Genomic DNA, 23,856 nt, shown 5'->3' with positions numbered 1-23,856 from the left:
CACATCACCAAGCAGTGTCCTTCATTGTCCTTAAAAAGCAGACTAGCGAGACTTCTACAGTAGGCCAGAACGGGCAGTCTGGGTAAGGTGTACCCACCTAGGCTTGAACTTGGTGCCAGAAATATGAAAACTTACATGGTAGCATTTTAAAGAGATGCCAGTGTTCTTTCTTCTCAGCTCTCTACTATTCACTTTCCTGTATCTCTTCACTCTAGGCCATTACAGTGGCCACTGTATGCCAGCACCTGAAGTGTGTTTGTGGCGAGGATAATGCTAACACTTGCTGCCTGTCCCGTTGTCATTAGCAAAAGGTGGCATTGACTCCACTGAAAATGACTTTTTAACGACATTTAATATAATTTATTCAACATTTATTATATATGTATAGAAATTCCAGTAACTGACAAGAGGCATGGTGCTTGTGATCACAGAAAGATAGTCTAGAATACAAAATAAGCAGGGAGCTGATCAGATTGGAAGAAGTTATTTCTTTTTCTTTATTTGGACAAGATGAATTTGGAGTTGAATTTTGTTATCATGGTCAAGAAAATAATCTTGCCTTCTTGAGAACTACCTATTATCTATTCTTATATTGGTAACATTATATTCAGTGTTCTATATCCATTTGTAGTCCTTCTTTCATCTAAGCAATATTCATTAAACACCTGTCCTTCCCTAGGATAAGATGTATGTGCTTAATGCCCTCACAGAGCTTAGACCCTGGGAGTAGAAGACAGAAAATGAACAAATAGTTAATTCCATGTCTTATTCATGTTACAAAAGGGAAGTTAAGGGTGTTTGGTGAATGCACAAATCAGAGAAACTATGTGGGAGCTTTTCTCTTCTACTTGGCTGCTTTACCTTGAGGGTAAATTCTACATCAGATTTTCCCTTCCTCTATGAGAATCGCTCTGCCTAAAACAATAACTTGCATATAGTAGGTGCTTAATAAAGTATATTGTGGACAAAAGGGAGGAATGAAAGAAACTAAGAAGGAAGTATTAATATTAATCTACATGCTCAGAATTTGGTTTGACAAATCACAGTTCTAAAGCCCTAAATCAGTTTTAGAGCAAAACTACATGTTTGTTTTGTTCTCATATGCAGTTATACAATTTTTATTCACCCATAGTGCTTATTTTTGCACTTAGTGAGACTTAGAACCTAGAATTTACCTTTTCACCTGTGTATAGGAAGGTGGGACTCTGATACTTCTCTCTGAGGCACCAGCTGAGGCATCACTTCCTTTGAGGGCTATTTTTACGTGGCTGTCGTTATTAGAGATGGGCTATTTCTAAATACAAGTAGATCAATATTCTTATGGACTGAAAAAATGATGGCTATTCCCAAGTGGGTACCTCAGGCCTATGGATAAGGTTGTATGATGGGGGATGTTTTCTCTTGGGGCTCTACTCTGGTACCCTATGGGATTTCTGGAACCGAGAGCCACCATTCAAGCTTATACTGTGTCCAGGAGGATGGAATGACATTGCTCAAGAGGATCTCCCAGAGTTCTCAAGAAGGGTAAGCACTCCAGAGGACTAGCCCAGAAGTGTAACCAAGGGCCAAATAAAGTGTTCTTTGAGAAATATTGGGAATCAGAATGGAAGTGTGGTGGCAGAAGCTGAAATAGTGGACAAGCTTTTGGGGAAATGTTGGAGAGTAAGAAGCCAATGGAAAGTGATGAGGAATCTCAGGTCTGAATGGGTGGAGACTTAGAATCGCCAAGTTGGGACTGGAGGCAGAGTTTGGTTCCCACGGAATAGGGATAGCCAGCAGCGTGGTAACAGGGATTCAGGTGTTGGGTGTGGATTTGAAATCAATACCCAGTGAAGTCTTGGTTATTCAGCCTGAATATCCTATGATTCTAATACCCAGATGGTAATAGTGAGACCAGAGTCTTATTAAGATCATATTAAGATGACTTTTTTTTCTTCCTTCCTTCCTTCCTTCCTTGTTTCCTTCCCTCCCTTCCTCCTTCCTTCCTCTCTTCCTTCCTTCTTTCCTCTTTTCCTTCCATATCTCCTCCCTCTCTTCTTCATTCCTTTAACAAGTATTTATTTAACGTCCACTATGGGCTAAGTACTGTTCTCAGGATTGGGCATACTGAAGACAGTACACAGATGTCCCTGTTTCTCATGGGAATTTCAGTCTTTCAGGGAAGATAGACAATGAAAAATAAGTAAATACATGAATAAGACATTTTCATTTAATGATAAGGGCCACAGAGAAAATAGTACAGGATAATATGAGAGAGAATGGGGTAGTTGAGAATAAAACTTTTAATTGGGCCATCAGAAAAGATAGCTTATGGAGATGAATTTAAGTTAAGAATTGTTGGCAATAAAGACCATAAAGTGAGAACCTAGAGGAGTGATCCTCATAGAAGAAAGTCGGGGCAAAGGTCATAAAATGGAAAAGAGCTCAGCACATTTCAAGAAGAGAAAGAAGCCTGGTGTGTCTGGAGAATGGAGGTGGAAGACAGCAAGGAGAAGGCAGAGGAAAGCCAGGCAGAGGCCAAACCATATGGAGCATTAAAGGTCGTAAAAAGATGTCAGATTTTCACTAAAATAGGAAACCATTGAGTGGAGGAGTTAAACAGGGAAGGACATAAGCTAAATTGGTTTTTCAAAGATTTACACTTTGTGGCTACATTGTATGCAAGAGTTATGGCAGGCGACCAGTGAGGAAGCTTCTGTGGCCATTTCAGGGGATAGAGAGATGGATGGAAGCAAAACCAATTACAGATTGGCAATGGGAGAGAATACAGCCAAGAGAGAATCCAACATGACTTCTAGGTGCTTGGTGTGAAGGATTAGAGAGATGGTGCCATTTGCTAGGATTAGAAAAGCTGGCAGAGGGGGGCAGGTTTGAGGAATGGGTTAAAAATCAAGAGTTCTATTTTATACGTGTTAATTTTTTTTCATTAAAAAATTAATTTTAAAATTAACTTTTAAAATTTCAAAATTAAAACACATAAAACCAAAATTTACCATTTTAACCATTTTCAGCTGTACAGGTTAGTGGCATTGAATACATTCATGTACTCACCTCCACCCATGTCTAGAACTTTTTCATCTTCCCTAAACCAAAACTGTGCCCATTAAACAGTAACTCCTCATTGCCTCCTCCCCTCCATTTCTGGTAACTACTGTCCTACTTTGACTCTGTGAATTTGACGTTCTAGGTACCTCATACAAATGGAATCATATAATATATGACTTCTTTGGCTTACTTCACTAAGCATAATGTCTTCAAGGTTCATCCATATTGTAAAGTGAGTCAGAACTTTATTCTCTTTTTTTTAATACTGAGTAATATTCCATTGTATGTATACACTATGTTTTATTTATCCATTCATCCAGTGATGGACATTTGGGTTGTTTCCATCTTTTGGCTCTTGTGAAAATGCTTTAAACATTAGTATATAAATATACATGTTAATTTCAAATGTCATTTTGACTGAAAGGGGAGAGGTTAATTATTCAACTATATAGAGATTGGGGGTAAGGGAGATGCCAGAGACAGAAGTATAAATTTTGGAGTCATCATATGATATTTGACCTAAATTGGGTCATGGTTCCCAATTCTCTTCATAAGTTTAGTGAGCTAGGCTGAACGACATGGCATAGTTGTTTGCCCAGAGACAAGTTGGAGTTCTTCTAAAGCCCAGAGTTAAAGTAAGCTTAAAGGCCACAGTTTTTCCTAAATTCATCTTAGGATCTTTGAACTGATCCCTTCTAATATGATGAAAACTAACACCACTATACCACACCCTAGGAAATAGGACCAGAGCAACAGATAGCAGGAGAGGGTGCATTTTCCTTCCACCTGCAAAGCCCCCTCCCAGCCCTGCCTGTGTCCTAAGCCTGAGCAAGTCAAGAAGCTCTGAGTCTGTTGTCAGATAGGAAAAAGAGAGACTTTGAACAAAGTATGCACCTTGGCAAAGTGTGCTCCAAGGGGAAAGAATCCATGCCATCTTACCACTCTGACTTCAAGAGTACATGGGGCTCCTGGGTGGCTAAGTTGGTTAAGTGTCCGACTTTGGTTCAGGTCATAGGCTCACAGTTCATGGGTTTAAGCCCCATGTTGGGTTCTGTGCTGTCAGCTCAGAGCCTGGAGCCTGCTTCAGATTCTGTGTCTCTCTTCTCTCTGCTCTCCCCCATTCATGCTCTGTCCCTGTCTCTCTCTCTCAAAAAAAAAAAAAAAAAAAAAAAAAGAGTGCATGAAACAGAGACCCCTACCTATGTAGGTCACAACTTCATAACCTGATACCCTTTAAAACTATCATCCTAGAAAAATCTGGATCCATTACTGTCCTCTAAATTAAGTGCTCCTCTTTCTCACTGGAACAAGTTTTTTGGTTTTGACCCTGAATGTTTCCCGGAGTGCTATGAGGGGATTATGAAAGGGGTAGAGAAGCCTTGAGAAAGCACTAGACTTTGGCTCTTAGGGAATAGATGTTGGAGGCCCCTCCCCATCTCCACCCTCTTTATGCTCTTCACACAGCCTGGCTATGTGCTTCCCATAGTGGCTTGACCCTGGCATAGCACCCACAGTCTTAGGTTTACAATCTTTCCATATTATTACCATGGAAGGGCTATAGGCTTTGGAGTCAAGATAGCCATAGTGTTCATTTCCAAACTCTCCCATTTTAGCTGTGTAATGTTGGTCAATTACATTATCAGGAAGTGTCATCTATGGTTGTATCAGGTAAAGGACATGGAATATTTCTGGCCCTCCTCCTCAATTTCCCTTGCCAGCTTATTTTTGAGTGTTGGGCTACCATAAGGCTTACACTAACGTCTTGTTTTCTTATTCTCTAAATTGTGTTCAACAGCCATGGTTTCAATTACCATCTCTACACGATGGCTTCAAAATTTACATTTTCATCTAGGACTCTACCCTGAGCTTTTTCGGCTCTTCATTTGGAGATTAGAAAAAGAAGCCTCGAATCATCATAACCAAAGTGTGATTCATTATCTTCTCTGCCTTTCCTCCAGAACTTGTCCATACCCAGGATTCCCTAACTTCAATGTTATCCATTAAATTGTATCATCTTTGCTACTTTATCTCCTCTACCACTGATCTCCAGTGAATTGTTCAATCCAGTTGATTTTATCTGAATATCTATTTAATCCATCTGATTCTCTCTTCTTTTCACTTACACCACCCCAGACCAAGCTCCCGTCATCTCCCTCATGATTTATTACAATCACGCCTAAATACTCTCTTGGATTCCATTCTTGCTGCTCTCAAATTTATTCTCCACAGAGGTCATGGTAATCTTCTAAAAATGCAAATTAGCTAAAGTCACTCCCTTGCTTAAACTCCCTCAATGACTTTTAATGTGGTTGGGATAAAGATCAAAATCCTTAAAATCTTTATAAGGACCTGCATGTCCCCTGCCTTATGGCTATCTCTCCACAATTCTTTTTTTTTTTTCCTTCAGCTTTTTTGAGATATAACTAAACTATAACATTGTATAAGTTTAAGGTATACAGTGTGTTGACTTGGTACATTTATATATTGTAAAATGATTCCCACTGTAGCGTTAGCTAACACCCTCCATTACTTCCCATAACCATTTCTTTTTTGTGGTGAGACCATTTAAAATCTTAGCAACTTTGAAGTCCATAATACAGTATAATTATCAAACTATTAACTATATACACCATACATTTTCTCAAAACTTACTCATCTTATAACTGAAAGTTTGTACCCTTTGAACAACCCTTCCCCATATCCCCCTGCCCCAGCCCTTGGTAAACACCTTTCTACCCTCTGTTTCTATAAATTCTTGTTAAGTCTTTTTGATCCATTGAACTACCTTCTTGGAGTTCCTTAAATGTGCTGTGAACTTTTCCCATGTCTGATCTTTCACATATGTGGTTCATTTTCCTTGGATTGCTCTTGTCCTTGTTCATCTAGTGAAGTGGGCATCTGTCACATTTTTGGGGTGCCTCGCACTTGTTGAACACTCTTGCTACATTTGAGGGACACCCAGATTTAGGCGTTTGGTCTAACCAAGGTAAAGCATGACATTCCTCAGATTTTGTAGGAGCCAGGGCTCACACATGTGACCTAGTCCCACCAATCAGACTTACCCATCTGGGAACTTGATCTGAAAGCAAACAGCTTGCGGAAGGCAGAACTGATTGTGCTGGTGAGGGTAGCAGCAGAGGCATCTGGCTTCTGAGAATCACAGTGGTTATAAGGTCTAGCTTCTGGTGCAGAAGTAGTGGCTGCTATGCTTGCAGGAAAGTTGGGTCTTGGCAGCAACATGCACCGCAGGACTCAGCGCCTTGGGTCATTAGTGGTTAAAGAAGTTTCTTCCATCCACCAGTTCTGTGTTGTGCTTTTGGGCCCTGGTCCTAGAAGCTTCATTTGAGCCTACTTCTCCAACTTGACCCTTTTATGCTTCATCCATCAACGTTGGTTTCTGTTACTTACAATTAAGAGAGAACATCGGCTGATGTCAGTAGATAACTCCAATGAATGCTGAACTCTCAGCTCTAGTTTGCTCCAGGAGACTGCTCCATTCACCCTGTTCTCCCACTCTTGCTGACTAAGCTAGTTCTTCCATTAGGACATGGCATGCTGCCTCTGTTGTTATCTTGCTTGGGTTCCAACCCCAACTCTCCCACTTACTTTCTATATGAATTTTGTAAAGGTTACCTCACCTCTCTGTACATCAGTTCCCTTATCTGCAAAATGGGGACAATGATAATATCTAACTCGTGGGTTTACTGTAAAGAGGAACTGATTTAATGCATTCATGAAACGCTTGAATCAGTACCTAAATGCTCAATAAATGTGAGCTGATGTGTTGTTCTTTCTCACAGTTCCCATGTCTTTCCTTCCAAAATACTCTACACTGAGTGTAATTAAAGGCTCACAGGGTGGTAATTGGATTAAGATATGTCTTCCACATGCGCTGTTAAGCTCTACAAAAAAAGGGGCTGTTTATTTTGCTCTTCATTATATTCCCAATTCCTAGCATGATATGTATTTATTTAATAAGTGCAGGATGGATGTTGTCGTAGGATCCCAGGAACCTTGAGCGATGTGGTCCTCACCTCCCAGTTCACTGAGACAGGCCAGCTTCAGCAGCACTCAGTCTTCCTGGCAGCCTCACCCCAAGGTCCTTGTCTTTAGTGACTTACTTTTCGTGACCCACAACTGACCCTTTCCCGCAGAGCACAAACCCTAGCCCAGATGCTGCTCTTTCCCTTGATGCCCTGATTTCTCTGGTTCTCAGCACTGAGCATTTTCTGCTGACTCCATACCTTCTGAAAGCTGTTTGAAGCCAGATGGGAGGAAGAGAGAAAACAGGTTTCATTCATCACCCTTCCAGACTCTGAAAGAAACAACAACAATAACAACAACAGCAGCAACAGTACCATATGTTGAGTGTCTCCTATAAACTTGGCATTTTTCATAGAGCTTCATATGAGTTAATTTATTTAATACCACAATCCTAGGAAAAAGATATTGTTGCCCCCATTTTGCAGAGGGAAAAGTAAGTCCCCAGAAGGAAAGAAAAAGGGAAGGAAGGAAGAGGGAAGAGCAGGGAAAGGAGGAAGGAAGAAAGGTTTTCTGCTAGAGGAGAGTTTCACTTGCTCAGAACACTGGTTTTCATAAGAATTTCTCTATTGCAGCAGAGGTAACTCTGAAAATAATATTGATGGATAAATTATAGAAGGTGATACTGAATGTGTACCTAGCCTCAGATCAGTTTTAGAATTAAATAAAAGTATAATTTTTATACCTTTCACCTGCTTACTATTTGCAGGGTTTTTTTTCCCCTCCCAAATCTAATGTAAGTAATAGGAACTATACAGACAATTAAGAAATCTTTACAGCTTATTTCTGGTTAATTGGCATTTTCCTATAAAATATTTAAAACTTAGCCTTTGGTTTTCAGACTCTTTTTTCAGAGAGTCATATGTTTTGCTACTAGGAGTTACCATGTGCAGGTGGGGCGTCCCGTGTTGGGATTATTTGGGCATTTTCACAGATGCTGTCCCGCCACTGATACTCACCTGGAGTTGGGGGGCTTATTGTGCATTTTCTATGTTTAGATCTTCCTGATGTTGTTCCATTTTATTATTTTTTTCCCAAAGAAGGGGAAAGACAGTGTGCCGGTTCCCTTGCAGGCACTGTTACCCAGCCAAAGCTGTCTTCCTGTTGTAATGCTCTGTGCAATTCAACCAAGCTCAGAGAAACACATTTGCAAGGTTAGCGTGTGGGGCAATTGCCAGAAAATGTGCTTCAAACTGTGTCCCAGGAAGGATTTCTCTCTCTCTCTCTTTGACAGGCCTTGAGAAAAGATTCTCACAAGCCCTCTGCGAAACCAGGTGGGTGGTTTGGGACTTGGAGCCCAGTTGGCAACCAACTCTGTATGAGTATGGTGCATGATCTGTGACCGCTGTAACAAATTACTACAAACTTGGTGGCTTCAGACCACAGAAATTTGTTGTCTCACAGTTCTGGAGGCCAGAAATCTGAAATTGAGGTGCCAGCAGGATCGATTCCTTCTGGGGGTCTGAGAGACAACTTAGGCCATGCATGTCTACCAGCTTCTTGTGGCTGCCTTGGCATCCCTTGGCTTACAGACATATCACTCTAATCTCTGATTCTGGCCTCACATTGCTTTCTTCCCTGTGTGTCTTCCCCCCTTCTCTTCTCTTCTAAGGACATTGGTCACTGGATTTACGACTCAGCATCATCTAGGATGGTCTCTCATCTTGAGATCCTTAACTGCATTTGCACAGGCCCTTTTTTCAGGTAAGGTCACATTCACAGGTTTTGAATGAACAGATCTATACAGGAGCCATCAAACCCATTACACGTGGTGAATTGAGAAGATGTCTCAGGACCCACTGGGGTAAGGCAAGGCTTTCATTAAGCAGCAGATGACAGGCCTTTGGCACTCCTGAGTTTGCAGGATTCCCACCTTCGTCTCTCTGTGGTCCCCTGTTTCTGAAAGGTGGTGTGGTCGGGCCTGCACATCACGTGTCTCTTGGCAAAGAGCTCCTCCAGCTCTGAGTGCTAAGGAGAGGTACTGAAGGAGTTGCCCGCATTTATAACCTCAGGAGGGAAGCCTTGGTGTTCAAAAAGTTATGGTGGACTCTTAGAGCTTATCCTAGGCTTAGGAGTCGAAAACGTGACTAAGTATAAACATCACTCAGGTTGTTTATTAATAACAGAAATTCTCAGATCTGTACCTAGTTTGCTAAGAGCTGCCATAACCAAACACCACAGACAGGATGGCTTAAACAAGTGATTTATTTTCTCGCAGTTCTGGAAGCTGGAGGCGTATGATTGAGGGGTCAGCAAGTTTGGTTTCTCCGGAGGTTTCTCTTTTTGGGTTTCAGATAACCAGTTTCTCACTGTGTCCTCATTGGTCTTTCTTCCGTGCACACATAACTCTGGTGACTTCCTTCTTCTTAGGGCACGAGTCAGACTGGATCAGGGCATACCCTAACAACTTCATTTTAACTTATTCACCTTTTTAAAGACTTTATGTCCAAATAAGGTCATATGCTGAGGTACCAGGGGTTGGGGCTTCAACACGGGTTTTGGCGGGGACATAATTTAGCTCATAACACAACCCAAGAGATTCTGATTTTAGTACATCTGGGGTGAGGCTAACAAACTCTTTTTTTTTTAGCTATGCCCTAGGTGATTCCAACTGGTTACAGTGGAGGGAGTTAGAGTCAACCCTTGGAGAAACGATGTCTTGCTGGATTAGTAATCATTTTGATGTTTGCTTTGGATCTATATCTTTACATCAGCCAGATTTTTCTATATACCACATATTTGGCAACAAGTTAATGAAAATAGAAAATACTCCATGACCCTTTGCAGACATTCCCCAAGACCCTGCCTTTGTCTTTGATCTCTTCTCATTCTATTTCAATGACTTTGAATCTGAGCTTGTTTTGCATCCTGCCTTTTGGACTTCTGACATAGACTTAGCCATGCACTACTTAAGGATTTTGACTCAGACCCATGCTATTAGTTTTTTCCATACCTCCGATCAGATTTACTGTTCACGAAGTAAATCCCAGGATGCACCTGCTCAACTAACAACTCTTAAGTTTGAGAGCTTGGACACCTGAAAGTTGGCATTATAGGGGTCTCCGGACTGCTTCTCGAGACTCAGGGAGGCAGGAAGCCAGGCAGTGACTTGGAGATGTCACCCTGGAGAAAAGAAAGGAGTTTGTCAACTGATGTAAAGACCCCTGTCCTCAGATTTATATAGTCTGTCTGTGCCTCTCCCTTAAGTCTTACAGTTTCTGAGACTGAAGTTTGTTCTTGTGACTCCTCTTCCTCTTTTACATTGTCCCAGATGCTCATTTAAACCCAGTTTCTACTTCATCAAAATATCTGGATTGGTGGGGAGAGGGCACACCAAAGTATATGTTTACTTTGGATACTGTATTCTTCTGAGGGGTGGCCAGAGTGGAAAACAACAGAAACCCACATGGGCAGTATGTTGTGCTGAGTCCATGCTGTCTTGTTTAATCTTTACAGCAGCCCCAGGAGTAGATGTTAGTGTCTATATTGTACACATGAAAAACTTGAAGTCCCATGGCTAGTAACTGCTGCATCTGGGATTCAAACCCAAGTGTTACTGTTTCCTTTTCCAAATCTGCCACATCACTTTTATAGGTCCCTATAAACCTTGAAGATATTTCAAGTTTATCTCTTCAGTATAAACATAGTGAACATCGTTATTTTATAGTGTGACAATGCTAATAAATGAGCTCTTTGTGGGTCTGTTTCTGTTGTCTGTTGATTTTAGTGATTTTCTAATTGTTATTTCCCCATGTCTTTCTGATTATTTGATTATGTGCTGATGATTATACTTAAAAGTATTTGTGATAATAATTGAAGGCTTAGAATATAGATCTCTCCCTTCAGAAAGTATTTGAATATGAATCTTCCAGACACTTGGAGTTACTTCAGTTCGGAATCACTTCCATCCAAGACCCAGACTTGATGTTTTCAGAACGACCAGGTGACTTGAAACTTTCCAGTGACTGGTTTGCTTCTGGCTCATCCTGCCCTTGAGGTATTAGTGTTTTGTCCTTTGGGATCTTAGTTTTCTATGTGTGGGGTCTCAGATTTCCCTCCATGTGTCTCTGGGCTTTGACACCTATCCTCACCCTGCGTAATAGGAAAAGATTCTGATTTCCTAGGAATAGACAATTCCATCAGGTGAAAGTAGCTACCATGCCCATCAATCTCAATTTCTTTGTTCTGCTGTGGCCAGGTAATTCCCTATGAAATTTTCAGCTTTTCATTGTTTTGAAGATTTGGTTTTAAAATTCTATCCAGCATGCTTACTTGTTTCATTAGGAGGGCTTGCTCAAGTAATGTAGTCTGCCATTACCAGAACACGGAAATCTAGAGGCTTGTATTTTTTCTTCTCACTCCTTCCTGGGGCTTTATCTCTGCCATTTTTCTTCTGTGAGGTGGCTGCCTTTTACACTGTCCAGATCCCTTCCACTGGTCCTCACCACGGCAGTTTGGGCCTGTGGATTAGTGGTTTGTTTGACAGCTGAACAGTTGTGCTACGTTTGTGGATGTCCTATATAGTCCCAGGCAGTCTTGAAAACGAAGGCTATCTCTGTTTATAAACTGTTAGGAAATAAAACCCACTGAAGCTGAGTGCCCAATTATTAGCCTTTTGTAATGTGACAAACACAGGCATAATCACGGCACTTCGTAAACCAGTAATTTGAGAAGATTCTGCCCAGGAGCATAAAATAATGAGCTTTTAAAATAGGTATATATGTGCATGTGTGTGTGTAGTAAAGAATTTGGTTTTGCCCAAATAGCAGGTTGGCCTTTGCCTTCAGCTTTTGGGAGGAAATCTATGTCATACCTGACAGAATGCCCTTGTTTAGGATAGGGGCTAGTAACATCAGAAAGACCAACCATGTGATTGAAGGTGGGGGCTTTGGGTTACACAGTGTCACTTGACCTGGAGTCTGAGTTCATCCACATGGACAGTCAGTTAATCAGTCATGCCAGAGTAATGAAGTCACAATAAAAACTCTGGACACTGAAGCTCCAGTGAGTTTCTCTGATTGACTATGCTTTGTGTGTATGGTCACATGCCCATACCAGGACCCCTAGAGGAGGGGATGATGGAAACTTCATGTTTGGGGCCCCTCAGTCTCTGACCTGTACATCTCTTCCTTTGACTGATGGTAATTTGTATCTTTTGCCATAATAGACCATAGCTATGAGTATAACAGGTTTCACTGAGTTCTGTGAGTTCTAGCAAATTATTGAAACTGAGGGTGGTTTGGGGACCCCTTGAACTTGTAAAGAATTAGGGTGGTCTGATAAAGAACCATTCCCCTCAGCCTTCCCACTTTGACTAAAACTGGGCTGTGTGTGTGTGTGTGTGTGTGTGTGTGTGTGTGTGTGTATGTGTGTGTGAGTGAGTAGGATAACACTGGCACATGGTTCTTATAATTAGAACAGCCTGACTCAGACGTTAATATATTAGCAAGTCTTAGATATTTTTCTCCTTGCATCTTTATGTTCAACTTGCTGACTGTGAGATCTTTTCCTCTGGCCTTTTTGTCTAAAACCAAACTCTGGCTCTGTATGTTTGTTGTTTTTATCCCGTGTGCTTTGTACCCATTCGTAGTCCCTGTCAGTCTGTTTTCTTTGCCTGCAACTCTGGTTAAGGAAAGAAAGTGAACTCACAGAAGTGATTTTTCCCTACTAAGATTTGGGCCCTCCTAAATCACACTGACGAGAAATGTGATGATGGTCTCTGTCTGTTCCAGAGGAGATTGGAAGAGCAGAGGCATACAGGCTCTAGCATGGTTTCGTAACTTTTCCCTGTGGTAGCACAATGGGAAGGAATCCGGCAGGCTAACTCCTCAGCCCTAAGCAGCCAGGTGATTCTCTATTTGAATGTTCCTGCAGTGAAAATGCAGCTACGCCCACCAGCGTCACTGGGCAGTTTAGTACCTGCAGCTGAACTCCTGGCAGGTAACAATGAAATTGTCAGCATTTCCTTTTTGTTTCCTTTCAAGCAGGCAGGGCATCGTCTTTATCCCTTGGTTGAGCACATGAATCAATCCTTTGTGCACGTTCAGTGGGACTGTGCGTGTTTTCAGAAACTGTCTGGCTTTATATCTGGCAGGCGTTCGTGTTGGGCAGTCGTTCTGCAAATAAGAAAAAAAATAATGCAGATTCTTACATGTCTCCGGACTGAATTCTAAGGCAGTCACAGGAGATTTTTGTTTTCTGGCCTGGTATTTGGTTTCAGTTATTTTAATTCTTATATATATGCCATCCAGAACTTAAATTACTTAAAAAAAATGATTTTAAAATATTGGTGTTTTGCAGTTGTGGTTGACAGAGAGGGGAGGAGACACGAATGGTAATGTGGACAAGTAGAAGAAGGGATATCTATAAATGTTTTAATGCCTGCAAAACTTGGTGTGCTTCAATCTTATGTATTTCATTTTCCAACCATACTTTATTTAAAAGGAGTCAATCTAGCTTGGCTTAATTCCTGCCTTGAGACCATTCATAAGGCGCTCTCTAAGTACAGCACTTCGCACGCCTCCATGCACAAAGGTGGAGGGGTTATGCATCAATTAACTTCTCAGGAACCTTTTGTCTATGGGGGTGTCCATAGTAAAAAAAAAATTCCAAGGTGATTAGGAGACCAACACATATGCAATAGTTTATGAGTATAGTGCTTCTAAGAGAACCCCCAAACACAGATTTACATCAAAGAAAAAAATAGAGTGGGTCTTGCTTTGCCAATGCCAGAAGAGCCATTTTGGTTGAGAGTGATCCCTAATATCATTAAAAATTGGTATATTATATGAATGTTCCTTTTTACCCAACTTATTTAGGAATATGTCTGTCTTATGAAGGAAACTTGCCTTTTTATTTAATTTCCGCATTGGGAAATAGATATGAGTGCATCCCATAAATAGAGTTCACTTATCCTGGTTTAAAAAGACATATTCAATACAGCAATTCATACAATGCCAGAGTTTTGCCAAACTTAAGATATTAAATTAAAATGCTGGTTTAAAAAGACATATTCAATACAGCAATTCATACAATGCCAGAGTTTTGCCAAACTTAAGATATTAAATTAAAATGCTAATTACTAAATCCTAATGCTAAAATAATACTTATTGAAATACTTAAAATACTAAAAAGTGAGTTAAATTCCCTAACAGGATGGGAATCGGTGTAAAACTACTTTGAAAATTCTCCACACTTTGGTATCTCACTACAGAGTCCAGGGATGGGCTTTCAGATACCCACAAATGAAATTATATAGAATATTGCATATGTGCACAAGTGTATTTGGGGGAGAGATGGTCCATTATTTTGGCTTTTAGGGGGTTTAAACACCACTGTAAGTTTAGATGTTGGGCAGAGGAGATGCCATCACATTTTTGTACCTACTCAGTCTAAGATATATGTATAACCAGGGAGGTGTGTTGACCCTTTTCATTTTAGGGTCCTGTTTCCAGAATTATAAGACATGTCTCAGTTTGGTCATAGAGACACAAGGGCTAAGGCTTCTTCAGCCCTATTTTTATCATCTCTTCCAACTTACTAGTGGACTTTGTGGATCATCTAGAGATTACACTTGGAAGCTGAGCAGTGTCTTGAATAAATATAATTCCAGGTACTAGAGAGAAACTGTGTGTGTGTGTGTGTGTGTGTGTGTGTGTGTTTCTCTGTGTCTGAAAAGTAGTAGATATTAAAAAGATATTTATTGGGTAAATTAATGGACGAATAAAACACATATCAAAATGAGTGAATAACCAAATAATTAGAATGATATGTAATTTAACTTCTTGAGTGGAGCCCCTACTTGGTTAAAAAAAAAAAAATTGGAAAAGAGAATTTAGAAGTTTTTTCTGTGAACTCCTGCAGGAGAAAGATACCATGCTGGTTGTCAATGATTTTGAAGTTCTCAAAAAACTTTCCCAGAGATGATAATTTTCTTTCTTTTTTTCTTCCTTTCTTTTATTTTCTCTCTTGAAACAAAAATCAGCTATCCAGCTTGATAAAGTCAATCTTAAATTATATTGTGCATGGTCTCTTCTGGATAACTTTGAGTGGACCCGAGGGTACAGTAGCCGGTTTGGTCTCTTCCACGTTGATTTTGAGGATCCTGCTAGACCTCGAGTCCCTTACACATCAGCCAAGGAGTATGCCAAGATCATCCGAAATAATGGACTAAAGGAAAGTCTATAAAAGACGGCTGTCCCATGTCTGCTGGAGAAGAGGCCTCTGCTTTTGGAAAGGATGTCTGCTTTGGTGATCCTTCAGACAATCTCAAGTTGCCTTTGTAATCGTCTCCTACCAGCTGATCCATGATTATAGAGTCTGAATATGTAATGCCTGGGGATGTATTTAATGATGGCCTTTACTCTATTTGCATGTGGATGAATGAGGCTTTGAAAAAAAATAGAATAGAAAACCACTGAAATTGATTTTTATGTTAAGAAATCAGATAGACTAGGAAACTTCAATTTAAATCCTTAGAATTTTTCTAGAAAAAAATAATGCAAAATTTATAAAGATAGCATGCTCGTGATTTGCAGCTCTAACAGCAAGACCACTTATTATAAGAATACTTGTTTATGAACCTAGTTTTTCTGGTTATGTCAGTTATTGTTTGCTTTGTAGATACTTTTTCATGTGGTCCATAATTTTTCTACTGTTTAATCTAGTATAAAAAATCAAAATTAAAAGTTAGTCACATTATGCAGTTATGCATTCTCTTCAACAAAGGGATTAATTGATAACACATTTAATAAAATGGATTTGTTGATGTGTTTGGCACATGTTTTCTTAATGCGTGAACAAGTACATCTTTCTCTTGTCTGATGAATTATTTTCGAAAAATAATAAATTAATAAAGCAAATTAGACTGTGAATGTCAGAAAGAGCATTTGAACTGATGTTCAGCAGAAACCGAATTCCTACTCCACAGTGACATCAAATGGAGGGCAAAATAATAAGCAGAGCATATTCTATACTTTTGAGTATTTTTTAAGAATTTAAGATCTATAAGAACATCGATGACATCCATGAAATACACACATAGACTGAATGACCTACATGAGTAGAAGACGTGTGTGCACATCTGAGATGTATATGGCATTGGATTGGAATTGGACATTTTGCTGAACTTCCTCAGTTGGGGTCAGTAGTAGATGTAGGGCTTCCTCTGGACGTCATGTGTCCACACCAGCAAACCTTTTCATATTTAGTGAATTTGGACTCTCACCTACATATTTAAGTAGTATTTACTCAACATTCATTTGTGATCAAGCTTGAAGCTAACAGGCAAGTATCATCACCCCCATTTGCAGACTGAGAAACTGAGGATGCACTGATGTAGATTTTCTTCAAGTCACATGTGTACTTGTTTCCTGGACCCGGCACTTCTTTGGCATTAGCTCTGTGCTCTGTCCAGCACACCATAGGCTCAGGTGTCATAGAAGTCTCCTTTGCATTTTTTTGAATAAAGGGAAAAAGAAACAAAGGTGTGGAGTTGCCTTATGGAGAGGACGTGGGGAATGTATTCTTCTGTGTTCTCATTCTGCTTCCCTGAGAAAACTATACATACTTTGCCATTCCCATAAAGCCTTTGGCCCTGAGCAGACACTATGTCATTTTTAAAAAAGCACTGTGGTCAATTTCTAGATCGTTTTCATGTTCATAATCAGGGAATTATTTACAGCAAAGAATACTGTCTCGGTAACTTTGGACAGAGTGAGAAAGAAATGGTCGTAGTAGTTCAATAAATGTGGATGCGCTGGGGAAAATTATATTAAGATTAAAATGGTATACATAGGAAATTCTATTACATCTTTGCCACTGTTTTGTTATTTTTATTGTTCAATGAGACATTATCTCACAATTTGTGTTCATTTAAAAAGCACATTTCCAAATCTTATTTCATTCCTCTCCTATCCAGACTGTCTTTTTCATTTTTACCATGTATCTTATTTACAATTTATGTGCCCTCTTTATATTATCTTGCAAGACAACTGAGTTTTCCTTTTAATTAGGATGTTGTTTTGAATATTACTTATCCTACAGGGCATATTTACAAGTTTTACAACAATACAAATGAGCTCTACATTTTCGTTACCAAAACCAGAAAATTAATATTCGTGATATAAATAAAACGATCTGTCACATTTGGTGTACCAGGTGAAATACGCATTTCAGCTGCAGTGCCCGGGCTTCCTCACAGAGCGGTGGCTTTCTGCAGCTCTCAGCAGGGTTTCAGGGGCCAGCTCTTCGTCCCAGAAATGGATCAAACCAAGGGTGCTTCCTCAGTTAGTCCTGTAAATTAGAATTGTCACGAGTTTAGGTAAAGGAAAAAAAAAAACTCCACCACCAAAAATCTAACAGCCCCTGCAGTATTTTAATTAATGTTATTTTTAATTGCTTGTATTAGCATTTGAAAACGAGATTGATTGGCTTTTGCCCGTCACAGAAACAGAACTTGGATTCTTTAAATGGAAAAACAGGAGTTGTTAATTATACTTAAAAATCCATAGATACTGTACTTTAGATGTCTTGAAGGTCATCTGAGGCTTGTAAAGTACATGTTTTATGTCTGTTTTATCTAAGGAGAAACTTGGATATCACAATGATGGATTGGATCTACTTGTATTTCTTTCTCCTTCCTTGCTTTTTTTTTTTTTTAAGAGAATGTTATTAACATCCTGGGGATCACTTTTCAAGAATTGTCAGATTTTTGGGGATAGTTTTTATTTTAGGGTAAGTTATTTCTGAACTGCTAAAAACATATAGAAAATAACAGTAGCCCATTTTCATTTTGATGTGTAGGGTTTTAGTTTTATAACTCCTGTGAACACCAGCAGGAAATGTCCACCTAAGCCCTTTATTGAATGAGAAGGTACGAGTTCTCATTAAGAAACCCGTAAACTAAGAAGCTGCCAACCTTGGTATTTGGCAGTAGCATGCCAGTCAGGCTTTTGTGCTCTGGGAATTTGTGTTCGGCCGTAGCTTTTAATTATTTTTATGAACGAGGGAATAATGAATACATTTGTAATATATTGAAAAAATTCCCCAACACTGACTGACCAAAAAGTAGATTTATATGATAATCCTTAAACACCAATTCTATTGCTCAGTGCTAGGCAGAGAGAAAATAGAATACTGGGCTTCATTACTGAGAGAGCAGAATAAATCAAAGCTGATGGAATTAATACTGTTTAATTACTAGCAATACACCTTACCTGGAGAACACATATTCATCACCGATGACAATATTTTAGGCTCTAGTTGTCCTGGGAGGGATATAGTACTTAGCACAAAGCATGATGAGCCTTGAAGAATGAAATTAGAAGAAAATTTGACATAGAGGCACTTTATGGTGGCCTTCATGAAGTGAGAATAAACCTTATTAATTGTGGCAGTGGTGAGATGGGGAGATGTTGTAGAAGCACTGGGCTAGGGTCACAGGGAAGAGCGGTCCCCAGTGGTGAGAGTTAATGAATGTTTCTTGTAGACAGTAAATGTCTGTTGCCCTAGGTTTTCCTGGTATCTGTAAATGTCATCTGACCCATGACTGCTTATGTGGCCTTGTCTGAGAGGCTATTGGCACCTGGTATGAGGCAAATATAGAGTAATCATTAAGAATGTGGGCTCTGGAGCCCATTCACCTGGATTTACATCTTGGTTCTGACATTTACTAACCAAGCCGCTTACTGAACCTCCCGTGCCTCAGTTTTCCTATCTGGAAAATGGCCTCCTTATAAGGCTTTTGTAAGACATAAGTAATCTGACAGATGTAACCTGTTCAGACAGTTTCCAGAACACGGGAAGGGCAGGGTTAGTGTGCACCATTGTTTGTAACTGTCAGACTTGTTCACACTGATCCCCCAGCAATTTGTCAATTACAGCATAGATGTTTCTAACTCTGGTTCTGTTCTACCTCCATGTCCTGCACAGGTTTCTGCTCTGGTAAGTGGTGATTCACTGTCACTCTGATTTTCTCTCTCCAATTTTTGTGTTAGTGGTTTTCCTTGTGATCTCACTTCTCTGACCTAAGAAAAATTACTAACTTGGCTTTTATTTTTTGGTTTGTTGTTGTTGTTGTTGTTGTTTTGTTAGGAGGGGTGCAATACCTTCCAAGCTCCTAACGTATCAGGCCAGAAATAGGAAATAGCCGTTATTTTTATAATCATTAGAATATAAGGTTCCCAGCATCCCAATTAGGACATATTTATTAAACTAAACTGTGCAATATATTGTGGACATTCAACGATGCACACAAGACAGCTCTTCTTCTCCAAAGAAGTTCATGGTCTCGTTGCGGAACCAGAAAGAAAAGATAGCAGATGATGCTGGGTGAATTTTCTAGACAGTAGGGGTAGGGTGAGCTCTCTGCTAAATGGGGTGGGCAAATATGGCTTCATGGGCAAGGGAAATAATATAATATTAAAAACAGTATGATAATATGAGTAATATAGGCAATGATATGGAAGTGGAAAGCATGAAACTTTGGTGTGGGATGCAGCACCCAGGCCAGTTCACCTTGGGGAAGGAGTGGGAAGATTGGAACATAGAGAGTTTGATGGTCTTGGTCTTGGTTTTCTTGTAGAACAAGTCAAAGATTTCTGAGCAGGATGGTGAAGATTTAAAAGCAATATGTCAAAAGATGGCAAAGAAACTAAGATGTAGGAACCAGTTAGAAAGCTGCTTGTAGCAGAATATAGTTGATGTGTTAAGGGCTCTATTTAAGGTAGGAAGTGCATATATGAAAAGTTAATATATAATTATAATTAATGTATAGAAAGTACACAGGAACTTAAATGCAACATGGTCTCTTGGATCAGATCCTGGAACAGAAAAAGAGATTAGTGGAAACACTGGGAAATCCAAATAAAGTCTTCAGTTTAATTAATGGTGCTTTGCCAATGTGAACTCCTTAGGTTTGCTGAATAAATAAAGCATGGTCATGTAAGAGGTTAACATGAGGGGAAGCTGGGTGAAGAAAGTATGAAATGCTCAGTACTCTTTTTACAACTCTTTTGTAAATCTAAAATTATTCCCCCCCAAAGTTTCTAAAAATGTACATAGAAGAGTTAATAATATATTCTGAGAATATATTGGATATAAGCATATATTATAATCTACATATACTGAGCTAAAACACAGCTGTATTTTATAAACACTGGTAATGTCTTGACATGTCCTTTTATCTCTCTTGGGGTTGTGCTTTAAAGGCTACTTTTTTCTTCTTTATAATTTACTCTTAAGTTGTCATTAGTTAGCTTCTGTTTTATTATTAGAAAATATTTTTATTTTTTTTTAGATTAAAAAATTTTTTTCTTATGTTTTTATTTCATTTTTGAGAGAGAGAGGCAGAGTGCAAGTCAGGGAGAGGCAGAGAGAGAGGGAGACACGGAATCTGAAGCAGGCTCCAGGCTCCAAGCTGTCAGCACAGAGCCTGATGCGGGGCTCAAACTCATGGAGTGTGAGATCATGACCTGAGCCGAAGTCAGACGCTTAACCGAATGAGCCACCCAGGTGCCCTTAGAAAATATTTTTAAAGACAAACTTCATCTGTCACAGTGGTTCATTGCATGTTGAAGTCATGGAGGTAGATAAGTCGCTGATGGCTCTGTAAAGGAACAATGGTACAACTGATGAAAAATGGCAAGCATACACACCACTCCATCTAGGTGATACTTTCCACTCATCATGGCAACAAATATGTCTTAAGTGCTTGTTACGGTTTTGAGATATTTAAAAATTAACTGCCACATCTCTTCTGTAATCACCAACATATTATATCTCTGCTGCACATAATGTTTTTATTTGTCTGCCCTTCTAGATGGTGAACAACTTGAGGTCTTATTTATCTTAATATTTCCAGTACCTTTTGCATGATATCTGGCAATTCTAAGCAATTTATAAATGTGGATTAAATCACTGATGCAGTGGATGTTAGGTAGTCAGATTCTTATTTGCAATGGAAACCTAAGATATGGATTGACTCATTTAGTCCTTACAAGAACCGAATGAGATCAATTGTAGTTATTATCCCTGTTTTATAGATGAGTAAGCTGAGGCGGAGAAAAGGTAAATAACTTGTCTCAACTGTAGAGCAGTAAAGCCAGAATTGCAAGCCATACATGCGTTTCCAAACATCAAAAGGCTACTTCATATTCTTTCCCGATAGAGTTGCAGCAGAATCAGTCCTGGCACCCTGGTTATTTTCAATAAGACACCCTGACACATAATTTAACCGAACTGGAACATTTGAATATGAAATCCCCCATGTCTCTAAAACTTCAGTGGATTCTCCATACTCCACAGCTAGTCATTTCACAAAGTTGTAGATGTGTGGTTTCTTCTTTTTCTAAGACTACTAGCATCTATGCCAAACATTTTCTTTGCTTCTGCACTCATCCAGCCCATTTTCTTTTTGAATCCTGTCTTCTAATGAGCTGATTACTTTTCCCAGCTATGGCATATACCCAAACAAGACTACTCCCGTAATAAAGGTGCTGCATTTACAATCAAAACCACAATGAGGTATCACCTTACATCTGTCAGAATGGCTAAAATAACAAAGAGAAGAAATAACAAGTGTTGGCGATGATGTGGAGAAAAGAGAACCCTCATACAGTGTTGGTGGGAAATATAAATTGGTACAGCCATTGGGGAAAATAATATGGAGATTCCTCAAAAAATTAAAAATAAAGACACCCTAAGATCCAGTAATTCCAGTCCTGGGTATTTACCCAAAGAAAACAAAACCCCTAGTTTGAAAAGATATATGCATCCCTATATTTATTGCAGCATTATTTACAATAGTCAAGATATGGAAGCAACCCAAGTGTCCACTGATAGATGAATGGATAAAGAAATGTGGCATGCATAAATAATGGAATATTACTCAGCCATAAAAAAGAATGAAATCCTGACACTTGTGACATGGTGGATGGACCTAAAAGGTTGTCCTCATCTGTGAAGTGAGAATTAAAATAAAACTAGCTGCTTTCTAGGACTGTAATGAGCATTAAGAGAGATGACACAGGCAAGATAACTTAAAAACTCCTCCATTAAGTGGTAAGTACAATGTCTTATAAGTGGTAGCTCTTATTTTCTGTTAATAGTGATGTGAAGACTCGAAATTAGGGAAATAATTTCAGGCAATGCATTTTTGCAACATGCCCATCTCCCTTCCTGGTTTCTTCCATTTGTACTGAAGCAGTGCTTCGGTGATGGGCATCTCTACAGGCAGCTCCAAGCAAGCAGCTCATTCTTCTTGCAGTGGAGGATTATTCTTCCCTGGGATAGAGCCCGTTTCACTGTTCAATTCTCCCATTACTTTTCTAGATCCACCCTGAAAAGGGGTGGAGGGTTGCCTTCTCCAAAAGTAACAGCCTTCCCAAGGCTGCTGCCTGTGAAGTCATGATTTGGGAACTGTCCTGCAGCAAATGTAAGTCTGTGGTGGCCGCCATGCACCCTTTGTCCTCTCCATGTTGTATAGAACCAAAAATATTTTACTTACTAGTTACATAGCAACAGAGAACTGGCAGAGAGATCACACTACCTTTCCATTCTCCTGTAAATGTCTCTCTCCCTCTCTCGTTTTCCTCCCTGTAAATGATAGTACATGGTTCTTATTACTTTAATAGACTGTGAATTGATTTGCGTGAGAGATAGAACTAGTGAAAGGTTTTGGCTAGGAATGAATTTTTTTCTCTGCTCTGTTTCATTTTTTTTTTTTTTACAGTAGAATGCACCCCTGAAACCCTTCCAGATTTTCTACCTTCTGATCATACTGTCTATTATAATTCTGCCCGATGGCAAACTTCTCCTTATTGACTCTAAATTACATTTAATCCTGTTAGGATCACTTTTTATTGAAAGGCATGTGTTGTGATGGTGTTGACGGGAGTCCAGAAGCCGAGATGCCCAGCCAGAGGAAAATAAACTTGTGGAGTTTTGAATGGTTGTCATTTTCATGCTGGGCCCAGCTGTGTAGCCTGTTGGAGGATGTAGAGGATTGGGGTGTTCGGTACAGATAATGGTGGGCTCCCGGGTGGTGTGGAGAGCTCTCCACACAAGAAAATAATCTTTTGAGCCCAGTGGACTAAGAACCAAAGGCCATTTTGAGCTAAGACAGTATAATTCTATTAGTGAAAAGCCCTTGCAGGGGGAAATTGCCTGTGCTAAAATCTGTGCACAAATTAAAATAACAGGGCTAAGGGGGGAAATATCTCTATAAAAGGCTTTATGACTCTAGTGGATAATAATATCCTTGTCACATTAGGATCTGGGGACCTAAAGATATAGAAGCTTTTTTACACAGCATATGGGCCTTCTTTACTCAACTTTAGCCTGTGCAATAAATCCGTTCTTGGGTGCTTATTTGATGAATTTGAATGCTGTGCCAAAGCATACTTTTGTTCTCATCAGGAAAAAGTAGAAAATAGGGTCTGCATATCATTGCTGTGTGTTGACACCTTATAAGATTGCTGTCATCGAAAAGCCCCATTTCGGCTAAATGTATTGCATGTGTAAGTTCTCTGTAATTTGCATGGGATATTGTGGCGACAAGTACTGCTAATATTGCTGTTTTGATATGGCGTGTAAAATTTATTTAAATGCGTAACATGCTTTAGAATAGATTCATTAGAAAGGGGTGAATTGGGAAAGAAAAAAAGCTGTCAGCACAAATGCTGTTCATTTTCCAGGGTGACAGAAATCAAAAAGTCCCAAAGACTGCAACTGTTGAATAGCTAACTTCATGTATCACAGAGCTATCTGCAT

The 23,856-nt window shown here is 39.6% G+C and overlaps 1 protein-coding gene across 8 annotated transcripts in view; it reads left to right on the top strand.

Annotated features, from left to right (window-relative positions):
- LOC106986839 (cytosolic beta-glucosidase) overlaps positions 1–23,856 on the top strand; it is a 229,931-nt gene that overhangs the window by 111,961 nt on the left and 94,114 nt on the right. For 2 of the 8 annotated variants that reach the window (XM_053217512.1, XM_053217511.1), the window contains exon 5: positions 15,071–19,416. The exons of 3 other annotated variants lie outside the window; for them this stretch is intronic. In XM_053217512.1, the coding sequence (XP_053073487.1) occupies positions 15,071–15,273 (203 nt within the window). In that variant the 3' untranslated portion in view covers positions 15,274–19,416. Of the gene's footprint in view, positions 1–3,187; positions 3,259–9,676; positions 14,055–15,070; positions 19,417–23,856 lie in introns of those variants that run through there. 3 more of the 8 variants (XM_015085052.3, XM_053217515.1, XM_053217514.1) reach the window with 3 other exon arrangements.

This window comes from Acinonyx jubatus, chromosome B1, assembly GCF_027475565.1.
Source record: "Acinonyx jubatus isolate Ajub_Pintada_27869175 chromosome B1, VMU_Ajub_asm_v1.0, whole genome shotgun sequence".
Lineage (NCBI taxonomy): Eukaryota > Metazoa > Chordata > Mammalia > Carnivora > Felidae > Acinonyx > Acinonyx jubatus.
This window is presented reverse-complemented; position numbering and strand designations above follow the sequence as displayed.